The sequence below is a fragment of the Natrix helvetica genome (genome assembly GCF_964273705.1).
Source record: "Natrix helvetica genome assembly, chromosome: 2".
Classification (NCBI taxonomy): domain Eukaryota; kingdom Metazoa; phylum Chordata; class Lepidosauria; order Squamata; family Natricidae; genus Natrix; species Natrix helvetica.
In genome coordinates, this window is record NC_138552.1 from 86,085,807 (window position 1) to 86,105,466 (window position 19,660).

Consider the following 19,660-nt stretch of genomic DNA (forward strand, 5'->3'; position numbering starts at 1 on the left):
AGCCTTGCTGGCGGCAGAAGTAGTTCCTGAATGCCTCTGATAGCGAAAAGGGGGCTGGGGGTGACATGCGCAAGTGAGGTTAGTCAGTAGATGACATCCCCTGAAAATAAAACATGGTGCCTTTTTTGGTGGCCAAAAAGCATAATACAGGGTCTTATTTTCGGGGAAACACAGTGATAAATCTCTTAACATTCCTTCATACACAGTGATGATATGATTCTGAAGGCAACTTCTTATGGTTGGCCTCAGAAGGCTTCTCCAAAAACTATCTAACAATTTAGTTGTTAAAATATGACCACAATGGTAGTATAGGGCAAGAGGTATATGAAATATGCTTAGCATCCAGATTGAGACTCTGTAAGTTACATCCTTTTTCATACATTGGTATGATTTCTACTGAAATGGGATCACAGGCATGGAATCTCATTAAACATTCTGGCTTTCTGACTCTATATCAAATATACATAACACCACAATCTTTGCTTGTACTATCCTGTGGAGCAGAGCTGTGGAACCTATGAAAACCCTCCCTACTTCTAGAAAAACAGCTTTTCTTAAGACATAATGTAGAAACTGATAAAACACTACAGCTTCTGCGTGTATTCTTTATAATGACAAGTCCTAAGCAAAACCTCTAATTATGAGTGTAAGACCTATCAATGAATATCAAATTATCTTAATTCTTACTAGAAGAACAGCTAAGTATGCCTCTGTGCTGTGCTTGGGTAAACCACCTTTTTAAAGTTATGACATTGCATGGGTCAAGAGCTTTGGTGGCGCAGTGGTTAGAATGCAGCATTGCAGGCTAATTCTGCTGACTGCCAGCAGTTCGATTCTCACTGGCTCATGGATGATTCAGCCTTCCATCCTTTTGAGGTTGGTAAAAGAAGGAGCCAGATGGTTAGGGGCAATATACTGATTCTGTAAACCACATAGAGAGAGCTGTAAAGCACTGTCTAACTAAGTCTAAGTGCTATTGCTATTGCTAAGTTGGACAGTTCCACTTAGAACTTTATTCTAGTATTCCATTAGAAAAAAATTTCTCAGAGCAGCAGTGTAGAGAATATATCCATGCAAATGTTATTGCTATTAGAAATCACTGTGGCTTTCAAAAGGCAAATTTCACTGAACATGAGGTTGTACTCATACTTATCATGCTGCTGTTTTCTAGATGAATTAGAGCTTCGCGATGGTCTTCAAGGACAGGCCTCTATATGGCACACTGCAATAGTCTACCAAGGTATGAGTATGAATTCTTTCAGATTGCTCAGATCAGGAAATAGATTCCATCAGAAGATTGGAATTAGTCTTTATATTAGAATTCAGGAGGTCCATTTGTGTTTTTCCTTTCCTTCCTTTATGTTTCTCTAATCATTTCTGAATATTTCCGTCAAGACCATCTCCACTGCTCTTGATATGTGTAGATATCATGAAATGCCCAAAATTGTTTAGGCTACTGCATTCTGGATCAGTTACAGCTTCTAAATGTTCATCAAGGGAAGACAGCACACTACAGTAATCTAGATAGGTGGTAACTAGAGCATGAGTAATCGTGGATAGTGCCCCCTCATCCAGAAATGGGCACAACTGGTACACAAGATGAACCCATGTAAAGACCCATGTTCTTCAAGCAGGAGCTGTGAACCCAGACGTATCCCAAATTTGGCACCAACTCTGGAGTGTTAAAGATCAGAGGTGGGTGTCTACCAGTTTGCCCTAGTTTGGGCGAACTGGTAGTGGTAATTTGGCCTGGGTCACAGAACCGGCAGCAACCCAGGCTTGCCACAGCCCCAAACTGGTTCTCTGGTCTCTTCTGCTGTTGCTGGCATGTTTCTGCCAATGCATAGAACCATTTTCAGTCAACTGCGCATGTGCAAACAATGTGCGGTGAGCGCACATGTGAACAAAGCAAGTAGTGCAAAGCACGCGCAAAGCAAACTGGTACCAACCGGTACAGGAACCCATCCCTGTTAGAGATAAAGTTGAAAATTCACTGGGTGTGATGGGTGGTCAAAACTCAGAGCGATCAAATCTTACCAAGGTAGAGTTGAAGCCTGTGCTTTCCCATACAGATCCCCACAGCCTCCAGATATCTAGGCTGAACTTCAACAGCATCATTTGGGTCAGTCTAGGGCAGAGAGGCACACCTATGTATACTGATGATGTGTTGCCCCAGGTCAATGGATAAAGCTTCAGAGCTTTATATAGATGTTAAAGAGAAATAAGGAGAGAGACTTGAGGATCCTTCTAAAGCAGATGCCTCAGGCATAATCTCTCCACACCAACCAATACTGATAAGAACCAGCTCTGAAGGAAGAAGGAAAACCACTGCAGCACCATGTGTCCTCCACTTAACCTTCTGAGCCAGCCCAGAAGAATACCACAACTGATGCAAAGAGGTCAAGGAGGGCAAGGGTGGATGTGCTACTTCCATCCTGCACCTGCCGAAGGTCAATAACTCAATCAGTGCTGTCTTAGTGCTGTAAAAAGGTCTCAAACTTGACATAAAAATAGGCCAGATAAAAGGATTTGGCTACTCACACATGCAATCTACCTAGTCAAGGTAAGGAAGAAAGTTATCCAAAGCAGAATAAGATATTCTACCTTTGGAAAAAAAATAGGATTTCAAAAGAAGGGGCTGCTACACTTTCGTTCTGCTGTCCCAACTGTTTACCTATTTAAACAATCCCTTAAGCAAATTCCATGCCCTGATTTAGAATTTATTTCCGAAATAAAAGTACAATTAAGAGCTCAACATGACTCTAAATGAAGTAAGAGAAAGCAAAGAAAATTGTGCATCTAAAGAACAAAATTACCTCTCTGTAAAAAGAAATGACTCAAAGTACCGGTCTAAACTATTTTGCAGAGAGGAAAGGAAAAAAGCCCATTTTAGAAGGAAAGGTCTAAATAGACAAGAAGTAGGTATATGCAGAAACAAGACAGTAATCCAGTGTAGATTTCAAAGGCCTCTTTTTTCCCCCTACCATGTTTAAGAAATAGCTTTAATTTCTTTCCATCTTATACTTCACTGGCAAAGAAGACAATGGTAAACTCATACTGTTGTCAAGAAAACAGGAATATGTTCATATAATTACCAGAAGTTGAGCTTGACCCGTTTACTTTTTATTTAAAATAGCATTTTAAGAAACAAAATAAAAAGGGGACAAGAAGAGAAGAGACTTTAAAGACTAAAAAATAGATTCAGACCCTTACATCCTTTCAGACTTGCAAAATTTAGTCTAAAACTTAAGTGCGGGAGAACTCTGAAAAATTAAATCAGGCAGAATGTGGTCATGCAACATAGCGAACAATTTGGCATAGAGATACTATGCATAAAACATGGTATCTCTGGAATGACACCTTTTATACCTCACTATGGATTGTCTGCCTCACATATATACAGGTGACTTCCGTCCAAGATTGTGCAGATTTAACCTGTAACTTAGCAGGTACCAGACATTATTTACCTTCAGTCAGGTAAAAAATAAAATAAACATTTGGATGAAAAATAAAGCTGATAGAGAAAGAACTTTTGTTCTAACCAATAGATGGTCAGATTAACCAGTCTTCTCATTCAATCTTTCTAGGTCTAATGCATAGCAGTACATAAGGCTAGCTAGGTGGTCCTCATTCAAAGTTACAATGGCACTGAAAAAAAGTGGCTAATGACCTTTTTTCACACTTGCAACCGTTGCCGCATCCCTGTGGTCATGTGATGAGAATTCAGGGCGCCTGGGAACTGGTTCGAAAAGGATGCAGTCCCAGGGTCTTGTGATCACTTTTTCCGATCCTCTGACAAGCAAAATCAATGTGGAAGCCAGATCCACTTAATAACCATGGAAGTAACTTAACAACTGCAGTGATTCACTTAATCACTGTGGCAAGAAAAGTCATAAAACTGGGGTACAACTCACTTAACAACTGTCTTGCATAGCAACAGAAATTTCAGTTCAATTGTGGTCATATGTTGAGGACTACCTGTATATTGCATTTAAAGTGTGCAGACAATATCTGATCATCTAACTTGCTTTTTGTTACCTTATGGTGATTATTGGGATTGGGTCCTGTGTATGATAGCAGTGTGTCTGAAATACTTTTTCATCTACTCTGGTATTTGAATGGCAGCAGCATTTTATTTGGGGCATCTTTTAAACATTTATATCTTCACACAATGTCTTCAACATTATGTCTTAGTTACAAATGAGTCCACGGGAGGGTGGAAGGTAAAATGTTTCAGTGCCTTTAAACATTGAAAGCACTACAAGTAAATCTATATCATGCTAAAACTATCCTGTCTATTTGTCACTTTCAATTGGAAGGTAAACAAATAAAGAATAAACAAACTATATAGAGACAAAATTCAATTGCTCTGGGGTCTTTGTTCTATTTTATGCTCTATGTTACATATTGCCTGACCTCCTATTTTGAATGGGTAACACAAGGTCGACAATCACTATATTAAAAACTTTAATTATTAAGAGAGAAATCCATATCATCATATTAAAGCAAGGGACTTAGACCAGAATGAAATGGATTGGGGCAAACAGAATTTCATTATTTCTAGACTTAAACTACATTAAACAAAATGATGCTTTTAAAGCATCACCTAATTAGAAAAGCCACCAGTTTATTCAAGCCAGTTTTCTGTTATAAAGTGTATGTCTTATGAAGTATTATATTTTTGCAACAACCTATCAGATTCCTAGATTGACTCTTGAGTCTGAAATTTCAGGAGATTTGCCAAAAAAAAAAAAAAAGTATTGTCTCACCAAGATTCCAATGTGGAAATGAGTGAGAATAAATATTGGGCAAAATGAAATGCAGTCCTACTAGGTGCCAAGAAAATTCTGCAAATTCAGAACACTGAAACTAAGAGAGGTATCTACTCCATGTTACTCTGAAACACAACATTCAAAATTTGAGAAAATGACCCAGATGAACAGTACCACAATGGTAAACTACGACCAACTGGAAACCACACAGAGAATTTGAAAGAAAGAGATTGTGTAGGATTTGGAGGCTTAAGAATTCATGGATTTCATAATGTGAAATCACATGAGCAACCTAAACCTATGTCCAGAATAAAGTTAAAAATGAAAGGGAGGGAGGGATAGCAACTAACACAGATATTGCAGTAGGAGTACGCAAAATGTTTAAATCTTTCCAATGATGAAGTATTGACCATTCAGAGCTCAAATCAAAATGTACAAACAAAACCTGGGCACTTTCAGTGATGTCCCTTACAGTATATTAGTAAGTATTACAGTATTGATTAGTGGCTTTTAATTAGATTGCTTTTTCTCCCATTTTTCCAGCATAGCTATTATAGCAAAAGGGAACAGTCATATTATAGATACCATTAGTTTAGACTGGATGGGGAATGCTTGATATCAAAAGCTAATGGTAGAGGCTGTGTCTCCTCTCAGGACGTGACTCTAAGGCCTGATCTCAGATAGGCTCAAAATCTTCACAATTTGAACACTGGGCCCTATCTAACAAAATGAATTTCAATGGGGGGAAAAGTAAGATTCTACATTTAGGCAAGAAAAACCATACACAAAGGTATAGAATAGGTGGTATCCAACTCCATAGTAGTAACTGTCAGAAGGATCCTTGAGTCCTAGTGGACAATCACTTAAATATGAGCCAGCAGTCTGCTGCAGCTGTCCAAAAAACTAACACAATCCTAAACTGCATTAACAAAGGGATAGAATCAAGATCACATGAAGTGTTTAGGACCACTTTATAAGGCCTTGGTAAGACTACAGTTGGAAAGCTGCATACAGTTTTGGTCACAATATAAAAAAAAGATATTGAGACTCTGGTAAGAGTGCAGAGAAGACCGACACGATGGTTAGGGGATTGGAGGCCTATGAAAAGAATGGTTAGGGGATTGAGAGGCCTATGAAAAGAATGGTTAGGGGATTGGAGGCCTATGAAAAGAATGAAAACCAGTTGCAAGAATTGGGTAGGTCTAGTTTAATGAAAAGAAGGATTAGGGGTGATATAACAATGTTCAAATATCTAAGAGGCTGGGAGCATCTGTTACTCCCAAATGCACATTAAAATAGGAATTATGTCATTCACTACAATTTACAACATTTGTGTAATGACATCATTACACAAATTATGTAATGTGCATCAATCTGCATAATGATGTCATTACTACCTCATCAAGACAACTTCAAAGAAAATTCATTTATCCATTATTGGAGGAGAGGGTCAGGGAAGAGGATGTCTAAATTTTGTCTAGGTCTAAATGTTACAAGTTCAATTGCTGTGATCTTTTTTTGTAGCAAATTTAATTTAACAATGCTGACAAAGATGGAAAATAATCAACCTTAACATTTAAAGCTGACCAAAGTTGCTTTGTATAGAGACATGGGTGGCATGTAAATTTAGTAAATAAATGAAACACCTTGTTAACCAATTCACCTCAACTGTATAAAAATCATCTACATACAGGCAATTTTACACTCCTTTATTTCCTATTCCTTTAAGCAAACAAATAGTGTGTTTTCTTTGCAGCTAAGTAATTGTATGCAAAAGACACTGCCAGCTCATACAACTATGTTTGAATATGTTTTTAAGCTTCTATTGTAGTTCACAAGAGATATTAATCCATCTTCTAAGGGAATGTGACACTGTTCTGCCATTCACAAGTAATGCTATTAGAAATGTTCAACAGAGGGCATATATTATGCAAAATTGCAAACGCCTGTTATTTACATACCTGTGATTTTGTCCCTTACAAGTTTGCAGGATTCTATTTCACCAATGCTCCCAAACAGACTTTTGAGCTCTTCTTGTGTCATATTCTGAGGGAGATAGTTGACTATTAAATTGGTTTTGCTGTCCTCTGTGTTCCCAGAATCAACTGGTGATGAGCAGTTGTTGTTTATGGTAGTAGGGCCATTGGCTGTGTTATTGCAAGTTGGCCCATTAGACAGTTGTGTTTCCATGGCAGCAATTACCTGCTAAAAACAGAGAAAATGGGAACTGTCAGAATTCATATTTCACCATCTATTAGTGATTCTAGCTATGAATTTAAAGCTTTGACATTATGCAAGAGTGCCCAATTGTCAAGACTGCAATTATCATTCTATAATAAAAACAAAGCTGTTGTAATTCTCTAACCATAAAGCCGATTTAGAAAAAAATAAAGCTACAAAGGTTTACTGAAACGTTTTTTCTAAGCCAAAGCTAATTCAGTAAACCCCAAGAAATAACTGGTTAAGTATTAAATTCTGATAAAATTTCAACGTTGTTCAAATAAACATCTTATAAAGCTTTCAATAATTATTGCAAAGGATGAACTGACAATGACAATCAACAGTAGACTTCATAAAAGACATTATTAAAAACAAATGTACTGTTTTGGTTACTTTTCAAATATCAAAGTGGATTGGCCACATTAGTTATGTTGCTGGCAAAATAAAGAGTTTTCTCTTCCAAACTTTATGATTGACAAGGATTAAGAAGTACCAAATGCTGGAATAACCACATGAACACTTCTTTGCTTCATCACCAATTATTATCAACTATGTTTGATCTCTATTGTTTCTCCCAGTGCCCCCCAAAGCAATGAATTCAGACCTGTATAACCATGTCTTCAGTTAAACTGAGCTAATAGAAAACTGAAGTTATTGACAGAAGAGTAAAAGATTTTGTCATTTGAAGCAAGAGCTTTCCTAAATATAGAAAAACTTTTTATTTTATTTTAGGAATGCTACTGTAGAAAACCTGTTAGCTATCATTTCCAGATAAGAATGGAATTTAAATGTTAATCAAATCTGAAAAGACAGAACTCATTTTAGAAGTCAAGAACTAGTTTAGTGTGCCCATAATACTGCTTCAAGAAGGAACTTGGCCTCAGATTCTCCTCAGCTGGTCTTTTGATAATTCATTATTTTCAATCTTAGGTAGTTTAATAAAGTCCAAATTATTATCTCGGTAAAAACCTGGAATGACAATACTTGGAAATTATAAATATTGCCCTTTAAAAAAGGGAAGGTAGGAGATTATGAGATATCAACCCGAGAATGACCAATTCTGGGATAATGAGGCATGCCTTCAATGTTTGTTTTAAGAGGTCCAAATATCTTCTAATGAACACTCCTTTTAGTTCCTCTAACATATGCTCACTTATGAACCTCTTTCCTATGATTTCAAAACAGAACTGAATTGTTCGTGTACAAACTATCCAAGGATATTTTAAGCAGTTTGTTATTTAAATGTTCCTACTGTATCATGCAGAACATATGGGCCACAATATTGCAGACTGAAGCTTTCTAGAAAGTTATTTTAAGTATTATTAAACTGATTTTTTCTTAAAGGATAACTAACCATCTTCACATATCTGCATATTTATTTTTGTGCTTAGATGGCAGGAATGAAATCCTAAAGCAACATTCAAATGAACAGCTGTAATACCCTATATAATCTGAAATTACAGTGTCTCAGTTACAGATCCATCTGCTACTCGAAATAAAACCATACCAATATTCTATCTTTTAAAGAAATATACCCTATCCATAAATAAAGTTTTCACCTGTTGGAAAACAGGTTTTTCAGCAGCTTTGAATTTTTGTTTTTATTTCCAGCCAAGAAAATTTATGACTCAAATGGAATTCTATAATTTCTTTAGTAACCAAAAAAATACACAATGTAAAGTCATTTCCAGAGTTATGGTTATTCAGCATTCAGACCATACCAAAGCAGCTTTAATACAAACACTGTTGTTTTTATTAGAAAATTGTACTGGAGCAAAAATCAAGTTATTATGAAGAAAGATAGCATTAGAAAAAGTTGTATCTATATTTACAAGTTTCAAGTATGCCATGAACCTTGCCCCAAGCCAAGATATAGTCTAATACTATGCCAGAACTTATAAAGAGAGCATACAAAATTAATTCAAATATAATTTAAAGTGTTTGGTATGGCCTCAGCACTAGTGCAACATGTTAATAATAGCCTACAGAATTTAAGAAAAATCCCACAGACCCCAGTCCAAGGCTCTGCTGCCCACGAACCACTTCTAAGCAGAGAAGCCACATCACACAGTCTGACTGCCATGTTAGTTTGGAGTTGCCGTCTGCAATATGGACACAAAAAGTACCATATGTTAGATTAGCAAGATAATGCAACAAATCAGTTCGTACAAATTTACATTAATTGTATTGATATTCCCAGCACGTCCATGCAGTGTGGCTTAATAGAATTTCAGGCAATTCCAATCTAATCTTTTCAAATTCATTCAATGTCTTTTTCTTTCAGGAATTAAGATATTTTTAGAAGCCGGGTTTAAAAGAGCAGAACAAACTAATTACTTTGCATCCATCTTTAAACCTATCTTAAATGCATATATAGCGACATATGGCTACAAGAACTCTATCTAAGCTAAACAAAGATCTGGTGCTGAAAAACAAATTGGTTGGGTGAGGTAGAAATAATGTCAAAATGATACAGCCGGATTATTTAATTTTTGGGGCTAGAGATTGCTTTCGTAGTAACCTTTTATGAAGTTTGTAAAATCACATCAGTTGCTCTCCAGCTCTGTAAACTAACCTGTTTGCACAGTTATGCCATAAATATCATTGACTGTTTGAATTCAATTGATGTTGCAACTGAAAGTTTAATTCAATATTTATTTACAGAGAAAGTGTAAAGACTCAAGCAGTATTACTGAAATAATTGAGCTGATAAACATAGAAATGTCTTCAATATGCTGTCCCACACAAATTGTAAAACCAGACATCTGAATTTTGCACAGCTAGAAAGGGACTAATGCATCAGCATGCCACTTATAACACGTCATGATTTTTAACATAAAATGGGAAGCTAACGACGATATCTATATTAATTCCCTGAGGTTTCTGAGGAACCATTGTTCTTAAAACCAGTCCTTGGGCCACACCTTAAATTCACATGGCTCGTTTGATGGTTTTTATAAATGTATATGGTCATTTATAGTAAGTAGGTTATTTATAGTAAGAAATAAAATGACTGATTAAGACAGGCCTCCTTATGGATCCCCCTCCAAAGAAATATCACCCATTTTCTTTGGCCAAAACAAAATCTGCCAGATCCAAAGCTTGAATAATGTGCACTTTATTACAAATTTATTTTAAGGTTAAAGCATTACTTGCAACAGAACTACATATTGATTCATTCAAGCAGTTAGATATTAGCAAGTGAGTTTCCCCCTCCCCCATCTAAGTGCAGAAATGCACGCACTCTACTGTAAAACAGTGAATCTCTAAGGACAGAAGTTCCACGATGAGTATGGATTAGATAAACTGAGAAAAATCCAGCATGAAATGGAACACATTCCAACCAAAACTGAATTTATTACTTGATTGTATAATACCTTGACAAACTCTAATAAAACAGCAGTACAGGATACATTTTGTGTTCTATCATTGGCAATATTATCTGGTCAATATATCTGTATTATCAAGTCCTCTCATTCCTCCAATAAGTAAACGTTATTGCCAATTTTCTTTGCCAACATGGGCCTCAGTGTTACAGCAACAAAAGTTTATTTAGTACATCATAGGAGTTCAAAGACGTAAATGGGTAATCAACTGCAGAGTATTTTATCTCATTAAGGATGTCAATCAGAGTTTTGTTTTGCGGCTTTCAAGTCAGTTTTTGACCCCTGGTGACTGCATTTTTCTTGGCAAGGTTTTTGGGGAAGTGATTTGTCACTGCTTCTTTCCCAGGTCTGAGTGTGTGTGAGACTGGCGATAGGGCACCCAGATGGCTTTGTTCCCATTACAGGATTAGAACTCACAGTCTCCCAGTTTCTAGCATGGTGACTGAAGCACCGTATCAAACCAGGGTTATAAATATGTATCAGAGTTTGTTGCAGAAATCAACTCCAGAAAGCACACACAGGTAACTGATTCAGCAGGATTCATTAACTTCTCTTTATATATAATATAACACATAAGTAAAATATACAATGCCATCAGCAAAGGACAGAACCGTTTTCAGTTCAGAGTTCAGTGTTGCAGACAAACTAGTTTCGCTTTAGTTCTCAACACAGCACTCAGAGCTGCATTGCTAAACCACGCCCTGGCTCCAAACTCTTTCACTTTCTCTCATTGGCTGACCTTGTTACTAAGCCCTATTCATTGGCTGACCATATTACCATGTCTCTGCCAGTCATGAATTCTCTGACAATTTGTTATCCAGGTAAAATCCACTAGTAATTAACCAGGGAGGAGAGGGGCAAAAAAAGTTCACATGGTTCAATGTGGAAGAAAAAAAAGCTTTTATAATTGGAAAAATATAATTTGGTAAGATTCTGCATTAGACCAATTTGCAACACCTTCTGTTATGTTGGTGCCATCTTTTCTTTAAATGTAAATATAATATACTTGAAAAGCAGCATGCTTCTTTAAACATGCTCCCTTTTTAAAGAAAGCCTAATCCTGGAAAAACTGCAGGGAAAGGTTTCTAGAACAACAGAAGAGAATGCAAAACGTCAATACGGCTAATCTTAACTTCAATCACTATGCATAGAAGCAACACTAGTTATAACTTAAGACTAAAGAAAATTCACTTGGGCAATTATCTGCTTTCAAAAAATACATTCTTTCACAACTAATCATTACACAAACACATACACACATACAGACACGCAACAAACTAAGTATTAAAAAGTTTGAATTTGACTGTAGTTACTAAACTGGAATATATAGTTGGGAGAAAATGGGAGATATACCAAAAGTCTATAAAAGAAAGGATAAAAATGCCAACACCAAAAAAAGCTTTCTTCTTAAAATCGGCATGACAGTTACTTCTTACATCCTGGAAACCTGGATCACAAACTGTTAACTCTCCCTTTGAAATCTGATAAACATTTAGGAAACAAAGATATATTAGATCTGTAGTAGGAATACAATAACATGTTAGGCAAGGTCAAGAATTCTAAAAAAAAATCTAGTTTTATCAGAATGGTAGAAGTGGGGGTTTGGTAGGATTTCTGAAAGACAGGAGGAAAAGAGGAAAAGCTTGCACTGTCCTTTGGGTGATACAACTTAATAATTGAAAACATCCAATAGTATCATCTTTATTACCCTACCGTGTTTCCCCGAAAATGAGGTCTTATTATTTTTGAGGTGCAGGAGGTGGCGAGCGTGAGCACCTCATGGGTGCTCCTGTGTTACAATATTTTGAGGGAGAGCTTATTTTTGGGTCAGGGCTTATTTTAGTGCATGCACTCAAAAGCTTGATTGGGCTTATTATCCAAAAAGGTCTTATTTTCAAGGAAACAGGATATTTATAAAGCTTTAGTACCAAAGTAGGGAAGGATGGATTTTATCCAAATAGAAATTTAACTGCATAGGAAATTAATACTATAGCCAATAGTATACCACTTTCATAAATAAAAACCAAATTAAATATTTTGCAACTAGCATACAAACTAAGGTTTTGGATTAAGAACAGGGATGTTCTTACACTCTTAGCCCAAACTAAACAAGCTCTATGTAGGACATCTTGAATTCCTGGATATCAACCCAATAAATAAACCAACTAGACAATAATCTAAATCTTATGCAGTTTCTGACCATTTTATATATCCGTGTATTTGCTTGAGGCATCTAAACAAAATGAAATTCAAACTTAAAGGAACATTAATCTTCAAGTCAGCATTGAAAGACCCACTAGAGTCAAAGTTAATTTATGATTAGTAAGTCTTCAATTTATAATACATTTCATTAATCTGCATTGTTGAAGCTCAGAGGTAAAGATCATACTTCAAGCAGAAAAGCTGAATCTATATATATATAAATGTGAAAACGCTCACACAGGAATCACAAGATCTCCAGAACCATAAAGCCTACAAACTTGAAATTTGGCACATATGTTCCTCTTGGTTTCTAGGTGCTCAGTAACAAAGGATTTTTCGAAATGACCAATAGAGCATTAGTATTTCGTATATTATTATTAACCCGCTCTGATGCTAAGGAGTTACTCACTCTCCCAATCCAAAAACTTGGATGTGGGCATGGCCAGCGTGTGACTCATCTGGCCTGCTGGGTGGGAGTTTGGAGAGGAGCATGAGGGAGAGAAGGGGATAAGATAGGAGAGGCTTCTGTGGGGCAAGCCTGAAGGAAAGGTGGTGATAGGACAGTGGAGGATTCTGTGGGGCAAGTCTGAGGGAGAGAAGGAAATAGGATAGGGGAGGTTCTGTGGGGCAAGCCTGAGGGGAGAAGGGGATTGGTTGTGGGAGCTTTCTTTGGGGCAAGGCTGAGGGAGAGAAGGGGATAGCATAGGGGAGGCTTATGTGGGGCAAGGCTGAGGGAGAAAACATGATAAGGTTGGAGAGGTTTCTGTGAGGCAAGGCTGAGGGAGAGAAGGAGACAGGATAGTGGAGGATTTTGTCGGACAAGCCTGAGGGAGAGAAAGAGATAGGATACAAGAGGCTTCTGTGGGGCAAGCCTCAGGGACAGAAGAGGAGAGGAGGATAACTACTCATTAACTTTTAAGCTGTAAGTGTCAATTTATGAAGCTTGATCACATAGTTTCGTAGCAGAGCACGTGTGTTCAGCTAGTTCTTAGTATGTGCAGAAGTGGCTAAAAAATAGGTTAGAAATCCAGAAAAATTGCTGTTATCTAATATTTATAACATTAAGCAAGTTGGATCAGGTTGATAGCCTTATAATGGCTATCAGTACTGGAAAATTTATAATAGCTACCAAGCACATGTATGTAGGACTACAAGAATTCTGGAGTCTATCACTATCATCATAATCACCATAAATCAGAAATGGATATATATATATATATATATACATACATACATACATACATACATACATACATATACATATACATATACATATACATATACATATACATATACATATATAATATAGGTGTGCATGATTAGACCAAAAATTTCAGTACAATATTCTATTATAGATACTATGCCCAGTTGTGAGAAATTCACAGGCCACGAATATGCAGAGAAACAGCAATCTTTACCATTATGTTGCATTGCGTATCTCCATATTTTAATACTTTTTTAGAAAGAAGATATTCATCCTCTTCATAATAATTTTATCCACATTTCTCTCATGTGTCATTTCACTTTCTATTTGCCATTTCCACCTTTAACTTAGAACCTCAAACACTGTAATCCTTTTTAGCATGCAAAAGTGACTTAAGCGCCTTAATAAACCCGATTCTCCATTTCAATATATTTTCCAGCTCTACACTATCCTTTGAGGTATGATAGGAACATACTGCATTGCAATAGGTGGGTGTTATATGCATTTTAATGTAGATACCAGTTTCATTTTCAATAAATGACTTTTTATTTTTAATGATTCCCCATATGGAACTAAAATGTCTTCAGTCACTAAACACCGAGTGGCTGTTTCATAGAGATATGGTACAAAATATTTCAAGTCAGTCATCAACAGCCCTTACCATTAAGATTTGTTTTTCACATCAATAAACATCTATTTATAAATGTCCTTGGAAAACTTTCAAAATATTTGCTGTTTCCTCCTCATTCCTCCCCTCTATATATTTGATAACATTAGCAGATTTGAACCCCTTATTGTTCAACCCAACACAAGTTCATTTATAAAAGTAAATTACAAACAGCAATCCCGGTAACATGTTGCCGTTTATAATCTATAAAACTGTATAGTTATTCCACCTTTACTTTCTGTTAAACAATTACAAGTCAGTTAAGAATACCATGACCTGTTGCCCTTGGCTACCAGCAGTTTTCAACAATTCTTGAAAAGCAATAACCTAAGCCCTTTTGAAAAAAACAGATAAAAAGTGACTAGAGGACATTGTTTTTATTCACTGCATGCTGCCATACTTTTAAAATTACTTAAGCAAGTCTTACATTTGCAGAACATGTTTCTTCTGCATTCTTCAACAAGACATGTCATATACAGTATGTACTATAACTGGAAAAACTAGCCTTTTACAATTACCTGCATATCTCCACTTTGAAATCTGTATTTATATACGGTAGGGAAATCCTCATTTTTCTAATAAAAAACTTTCATTACATTGGGAAGGAAGTTTTCTCACTTCTTAATTAAGAAATTTCAGAAGGGTACCATTTAGACTTAGTGAATTGCAAACAATTTGTTAGCAAGATCCAGAAAGAGGATCTCTTTTCATTATTACTACTCCAGTTTAGTCCAATTTTATTCAGTATTTCCCTCAGGCTGTCTTCTTACTACCATTTCCTACCTCGTAAGATCTGGAGTGAAAACCGAACCAGAAAATCCAAGAGATCAACATTATTGCTTCATTTCTGTGCACTGCATATATTTTAAAGTTCTTGATATTAATATTATTAGCAATTGCTTCCCTTCACTATTTTTTTTTTTACTTTTTAAATTCCCTGTGTTGCTTTTTGTTCTCTTTGAAGAATATTTTATTTCTCTTCTCCTTGATACCACACAACTTTCATATTGATGATTCATGGGTTTCCCGATACCTATTTATTGTATACATTCTCATTGATCATCCACTGTCGGGCATTTCTCCCTACTTTTCAACTAATCCCTCATTTGTGGCATTTCTTTTTAAATTAAATGTGACTTTCTTGATCATTCTACCAATGCTTAAATTGATCAGTACCACAGTTACGTAACCAATCACTACAGGAGAAAACATCTTTCCCAATGTGTTTTAAAGTTATGGAAAGGCAACCTGACATTTCACTACTGTATGTTGAATTTTGGACATATTACTGCTGATAACAGATAGTGCATTTTTCTGCATTTTGAAACATTAGACGTAAACATTGTAATGTGCACTCACTGCATGATAGAAACATTCTTTAGAGAGAAAAAAACCCTACCCCATAAACCCAATACTGCCCAATTCAACCCCCTAGCCTGCTAAAGTAAGGAGTCAGCTACTAAGAGACTACCTAGTTTTTGCACCTAGAAATGTAATCCCTTTAACTGTGACCAGATTACATATTGGTAATTCAACTGGCAATGCATGGTAATGGTAATTTAAGAAAATAATTCATTTTGTCCTTTTGATTCTTCTTTGATTTTATTCACAATCTGAAGTTCACCCTGAGCATTCTTTTTGGACGTCTTTAGCATATCCTCAGCAGTAGCCTCTCTGCGAGCCTAAGATGTTATTTTTAAAAGATTTGTGTGGAGGAGTTTGTTTTTAAGCCTTTAGGTTTTTTATTATTGTTATTATTATTGATCATCACACAGTCAGCCAGATGTTCAGACTGGGTTTGGCATTTTTGTCTACCTATGGAGTCCTTACCAAGGACCCGGGATAGGCAAATCTGGATGTTTGATGGTGTTACAGATATCGTCACAGGATGGAAGCTGTTCCAAGTAAAGCTGCCTTCTGCCACTGACTGATAGCAAATTTGTCAGTGCCTATGGTGTTCAAGTGATGCTCCAGTTGTTTTGGGATTACACCCAAAACACCTATTACTATTTGTACTACCCTTACTTGCCTTTGCCAGTCGTTCTATTTCCATTGGTAGGTCTTTGTATTTTGTTATCTTCTCCAGTTCTTTCTCTTCTATTCTGCTGTCTCCAGGCACTGCCATATCCACTATCCAGATTTTTTTCTCTTTATCGACAACTGTTAAGTCCAGGGTGTTTTGCTGCAGGTTGTTGCTATTATTATTGTTGTAGTTCTTAATGTACATGATGCTTTTTCATGCACTCTTACAAAAGCAAGATAAAAAAGATTATAGCCCACTGTATCTTTTTATTCCACTGGATTATAGATTTATATGCCCATTCTTACATTAATACAAATTTTTATTCCACTGTCAATAGATGAATAATCCCCAAATAGAATAAAACTTATTTTAAAAAGATAAATACAATATGAAATAAAAAAATAAAACAATTAATATACCATATGCTTAGAACCATAAACCATGTTAAAGTTCTACAACACAGGACATCGGGAGGAAACTGAACAGAAGGCACAACAGCACAGACTTAACCACAGCTATGGGTGAACAGATACATCATAAGCTGGCACTAAACATTCACAAGGCTTGATGCCAACTGAAACTAAACAGAGAAAAAAATTGTTTCACTTGGTGTTTCGACAAAGAATACCTTCTGGCTACCACGTAGCCAAAGCCTGGAAAACTTAGTATGCTCAAGAAAGAATCTTCTCTAGAATGTACTTGCAAATCAGGCACACAGAGAAAATGTATACTGTATTTCCCTGAAAATAAGAGAGTGTCTTATGTTCTTTTGACACCCCCCCCCCGAAATAAGTGCTTGGCCTTATTTACGGGGAAGTCTTATTATTTTTGAGGTGCAGGAGGAAGTGAGCATGGTCACCTCATGGCTACTGCTGTGTTGCTCTTTTTGCGGCTTTCATTAGCATCACAAAAGGGGTGCGGTGTCTAGGATTGCAGGAGCCATTAGGTAACGGCATGTGGGTTGCATGGGGCATGTTCCCCTCTCCTTTTCCCCGCCCTGCCTCGCCTCCTCTCCCCGTGTTGTTTGTTTGGCAAGCAACCAGAGGAAATAGTGGGGATCGGCTGCGCATGCAGTTAAATATTTTTGAGGAGGGCTTATTTTTTGGGGGGAGGGCTTATTTTACTGCATGTGCTCAAAAACCCAATTGGGCTTATTATCAGGAGGTCTTATTTTCAGGGAAACAGGGTCTAATCCTAATCTTAAATTGCATCATTTTAATATATCATTACAAGGAGTTGCAGGCTTTTTAGGACATTACTCTAAATCTGTCATCTTGGAGCACTTCACATGTAGTCTGTTTTGGCTTGGGGGTTTCTAACACCTACCCAAATACTTAAAACAATTTGTTCCTTTCCAAAGTTCTTTGCCATGTGCATTATCCACCTTGAATCATCAGCCTTGTTCTATCATCTTACCTTTTTGGACAATCAAACAGATATCTTTAAATCCCTTTTAACGTAAATATGTTTACTGGTTTCTATCAGTATCTCATTTTAAAAGAGTCTCCACTATTGTTTTGATGCGAAAGGCCAATATAGTTGTTCAGTAAATTAAATTCCACACTGACTTCGCTTGTCAGGTGGTCACAAAAGGTGATCACATGACCCACTGCAATCATCATAAATACGAGTCAATTTGCCATGTGTCTAAATTTTAGGCGTGACCATGGGGAGGCTGTAACGGTCGTGTGAAAAACAGTCATAACATAGTTTTGTTCATTGCCCTTGTAACTTTGACTGATCACTAAACAAACTGTTGAAAATCAAGGACTACCTGTATCATATTTCTGTGCCAGTGACCTACAAATCTAAGTCCTATAAACTCTAAGTCCTATATACCAAGATGTTGAGTGTCTGGAAAGCATGCAGAGAAGAGCAACAAAGATGATTAGGGGACTGGAGCCTAACACACATAAAGAACGGTTTCTGGAATTGGGTATATCTAGTTTAATGAAAAGAAGTACTGGGGTGACATGATAGCAGTGTTCCGATATCTTAGTGGCTGCCGCAAAGAAGAGGGAGTCAAATTATTTTCCAAAGCGCCTGAGGGCAGGACAAGAAGCAAAGGATGGAAATTAATCAAGGAGAGAAGCAACCTAGAACTGAGGAGAAATTTCCTGACAGTGGAACAACTTGCCTCCAGAAGTTGTGAATTCTCCAACACTGGAAGTTTTTAAGAAAAGATGGACAACCATTTGTATGAAATGGTATAGATGTTTCCTGCCTGAACAGGGGGTTGGACTAAAAGACCTCCAAGGTCCCTTCCAACTCAACTCTTCCCTTGCCATTCTGTCAAGCACTAGGCATATTTTCATCTTTGCAAATGACTACGGTGCATTTAAAAAATATTGTTTAATGACACTGAATAGTTGAATGACTGGTTAACTCTGCTTCCAGGTTTCCAAAGGCTGACTTCAAAAATGAGGGATAGTGAGAAGATATTTCATATATATACTATAAATCTGGAAAAAAGAATTGGGTCAGCAATGTCCAGAAATAAAGTTAGCCAAGGCTTGTGAATCCCTATTAAAGTTGCTATTGATTTTGCAACTGTATAAAGGAATGTGCATCCACTTTATTTCAATGGGGTTTTTTTGTGCACTATATATATCTACCTTGCTAAAACAAAAGTATCGTTTAGCACAACTTACATTTAAAATGTAAGAAAAACAAGAAAGGGGCAAGACTTAAATCCAATTTATATATTTTAGATATTTAACTAAGTCCAACTTAGAGTATGTATGTATGTATGTATGTATGTATGTATGTATGTATGGCCTATATATATAGTTGCATTTGTGCTGAGAAATAAATAAAGGGAGATTAGTATAGATCTATTTCAAGCTATTTAGCTCTCATCAGCTAGCCATACCCTTACATGGAGGCATAAAGGACATACCCTTAATGGAGACATAAAGGACATTCTTTGAGATCATATGAAATGATAGCATTTCATAATTACACCTCTAGAAATGAGAGAGATTACATCAGTCATATCAGTACAGTACAAGCCGGATCTCAACATTAAGGTATAGGTAAAGGTTGCCCTCGCACATAGCCAGCGCTGTTTGAAGATGTCTCCATGGTCATGTGGCCAGCATGACTAAACACCGAAGATGCACTGAAAGCTATTACCTTCCCACCAAAGTGGTCCCTATTTTTCTACTCACATTTTTTACATGCTTT

General features: G+C 36.6%; 1 protein-coding gene across 15 annotated transcripts in view; it reads right to left on the reverse strand.

The window, feature by feature from the left end:
- Positions 1 to 19,660, reverse strand: part of ELAVL2 (ELAV like RNA binding protein 2) — a 203,093-nt gene that overhangs the window by 78,354 nt on the left and 105,079 nt on the right. For 10 of the 15 annotated variants that reach the window (XM_081942742.1, XM_081942741.1, XM_081942736.1 and 7 more), the window contains 2 exons: positions 9,004 to 9,094; positions 6,734 to 6,977 (listed from right to left, as the gene is read on the reverse strand). In XM_081942742.1, coding sequence (XP_081798868.1) covers positions 6,734 to 6,977; positions 9,004 to 9,075 — 316 coding nt within the window. In that variant the 5' untranslated portion in view covers positions 9,076 to 9,094. The remainder of the gene's footprint in view (positions 1 to 6,733; positions 6,978 to 9,003; positions 9,095 to 19,660) is intronic. The other 5 variants (XM_081942734.1, XM_081942733.1, XM_081942732.1 and 2 more) reach the window with 2 other exon arrangements.